The sequence below is a fragment of the Choloepus didactylus genome, chromosome 21, assembly GCF_015220235.1.
Source record: "Choloepus didactylus isolate mChoDid1 chromosome 21, mChoDid1.pri, whole genome shotgun sequence".
Taxonomy (NCBI): Eukaryota; Metazoa; Chordata; class Mammalia; order Pilosa; family Megalonychidae; genus Choloepus; species Choloepus didactylus.
The window spans coordinates 29,816,828-29,819,510 of NC_051327.1; the positions used below are offsets into that span (position 1 = coordinate 29,816,828).

The 2,683-nt window shown below is 44.1% G+C and overlaps 1 protein-coding gene across 1 annotated transcript; it reads right to left on the reverse strand.

Annotated features, from left to right (window-relative positions):
- Positions 1 to 592: 592 nt before the first annotated feature.
- Positions 593 to 2,468, reverse strand: LOC119518217 (olfactory receptor 1F1-like). The gene has a single exon (XM_037815310.1). It carries the CDS (start codon positions 2,466 to 2,468, stop codon positions 1,530 to 1,532), a length of 939 nt encoding a protein of 312 aa, XP_037671238.1. The 3' UTR covers positions 593 to 1,529.
- Between the last annotated feature and the right edge of the window lie 215 nt (positions 2,469 to 2,683).

The following is a 2,683-nucleotide window of genomic DNA, read 5'->3' on the forward strand; positions in this document are numbered from 1 at the left end:
GCCAACGTAATTTACAGCTGTGAAAAATGGAATCTGCTCAAGGTTGGGGTTAGCTAAAAAATTTACAATACATCTATACCATGAAGTGTTATGCAGCCTTAAAAATCATATTCTTAAGGTACTTAATGACATGAGAAATGGAAAGGGGAAAAATCAGGATACAAAGTTGTATGAGAGCTGGGAATCAATTTTAGTCTAAATGATTTTCATAAGTTTTTAACAGCAGTGTTATAGGTCACTTTAATTTTTTCCTTTATTTAAAAAATCTTTTTCAGTTTATAAATATTCCCAAATGTAAAGTTCCCACATGTAAAATATAAAAATTCTCAAAATGTAATTTTTAAGCCTCTTGACCAATGAGATATGTCAGCTTGAAAGTTAAGATGATGCTCATTCATTCACTTATTCTGTAAAGTGGGTTGTGTATGTACTTTGTGTCGGGAGCCAAGCCTTGCCGAGGGCACCCAAGGTGAGCAGTACGTGCGGGTATCTCATAATTTATATGAGGCTTTGGGGGGAAAGAGTGTAGGGGAAGATGAAGCTATGATAAGCAGACCAGGCAGTTCACGTGTCCAATAACACAAACAGGAATTTTCTGTGGGAACCCAGAAGAGAGAACATCAGTCTCAGCCCAGAGGAATCAGTAAAGGCTTCACAGAGGAGGTGTCGTTCGACCTGGATCTTGAAGGTTCAGGGACGGTTTGCTACCCAGGGAGAAGGAACTGGCAAGCTATCCCGATCAGACGGAATAGCAAATATTTAATCTGTTTCTTTGAAATCAAAGGCATACCTCATGCTAAATATACCCTCATAATGTAAGGAAGTCACATTGGATGGGGAGACACTAAAAATATGAGTGAAGTATTCTTAGGATTTTGTATGAATGGCCAAAAGTCTGATCTCAGCGTGAGAACTTGTGCTGGTTCACAGAGAATTTCCGGTGACTGTTTCTCGCCTCCACTCACGTTACCCACATTAGACCTTAGAGTTCCTCTGAGGGTTTCTTGGTTCACTCTTCGTGATGAACAATCAGAAAGGATATTCAAAGCAGCAAGACTGCCAACTCAGAAAGTACTTTAGAACCCTCATGCTCAACCCAGTGAATCCTGGGCAATGTAAGGAGGACAAATACTAATGCCTGGGTCTCACCCCAGAGATTCGGATTTAATTGTTTGAGGTTTGGTCCAGAATCAGGATATTTTCACAGTTCCCCAGGTGATACTAACATACAGCCAGGACTGAAAAACAGTGCTGTAGATTCTGAGAGGATTTCCAAAAGGAAAGTGCAAACATATTTGTGTTAGAAAGGAAAAACTCAACCTTAATGGAAAATAATTTGAATGACAGTAATTAGAAACAAATATTCTCTACTTAAGAGAGCAGGGTTGTAGTTAAATCAGAGTTCATTGATAAGGATCTGTTGAGAATATTTGTTCTGTGGCTCATGGACACGTTGATAAACAGATTGCTACATTATAATGTCGGTAAACATTTATATAACTGGGAATGACAGGTCCATGACACTTTCATCAGTAAGAACATGTCTTCCTGCCCGTCACTTTTCTTAGAGCCCCTTTCAGGGCCCTGTTCCTCAGGCTGTAGATGAAAGGGTTCAGCATGGGCGTCACCACTGTGTACAACACGGTAGCCGCCGTGTCCTTCTCAGCCGAGTGGGAGGATGAAGGGCTGAAATACACAGCGAAGATGGTGCCATAGAAGAGGGACACCACAGCGAGGTGGGAGCCACAGGTGGAGAAGGCTTTCCATTTTCTGTCTGTGGATGGGACTCTCAGAACAGCATCAGTGATATGGATATATGAAGCCAGGATGCAAACAAATGGGGTGACCATTATCAGGGCGCCCTCAGTGAGAATCATCATCTCATTGAGGTGTGTGTCGGAGCAGGAGAGTTTCAGTAGCGGGGTAATATCACAGAAAAAGTGGGGCATGACATTGTCTGCACAGAATGAGAGTCGAGCCACCAGCAGGGTGTGCAGCAGACTATTCAGGTTGGCTGTGACCCACGATCCAATGACCAGCAGGACACAGAGCTGATGGGTCATCTTTGTTGAGTAGTGTAAGGGGTGGCACACAGCCACAAAGCGGTCATAGGCCATCATAGCCAGAAGGAAATTGTCCATGTCGGTAAACTCAAAGAGAAAATACATCTGCGTGAGACACCCAGGGAAGGAGATGGTCTGAATCCCGAGTATGTGATTGGCCAACATCTTGGGGACGGTGGTGGAGGAGAAGCAGATGTCCGTGAAGGACAGGGTGCTGAGGAAGAAGTACATTGGGGTGTGCAGGCGGGAATCTGCGCTGATGGCCAGGACGATGAGCAGGTTCCCCAGGACAGTGGCCACGTACATGATCAGGAAGAGCAGAAAGAGGAGCTGCTGCTGCTGGGGCTGCCTGGAGAGACCCAGGAGGAGGAACTCGGAGACACGAGACTGGTTGGTCCTGTTCATGGGCACGGACACTGGTGAATCGAATTCAGCAAAAATTCAAAAATCTAGACATGTGGTTAAAATGTGACAAATAAGGCTCCAGGCAAGATCAGGTTTGCAAATCAATCAATAGATTTAGTAAGACAAGACCTTCACAGCCCACCTACACACCCAATCTCCAACACTCAGTCTTGATGCTTTTCCAACTGGACTCTCTCATTCTCATTTTGTGTATT

Coding starts and splice junctions, on each gene's coding strand:
- LOC119518217 (XM_037815310.1), bottom strand. CDS start 2,468: ATGAACAGGACCAACCAGTCTCGTGTCTCCGAGTTCCTCCTCCTGGGT.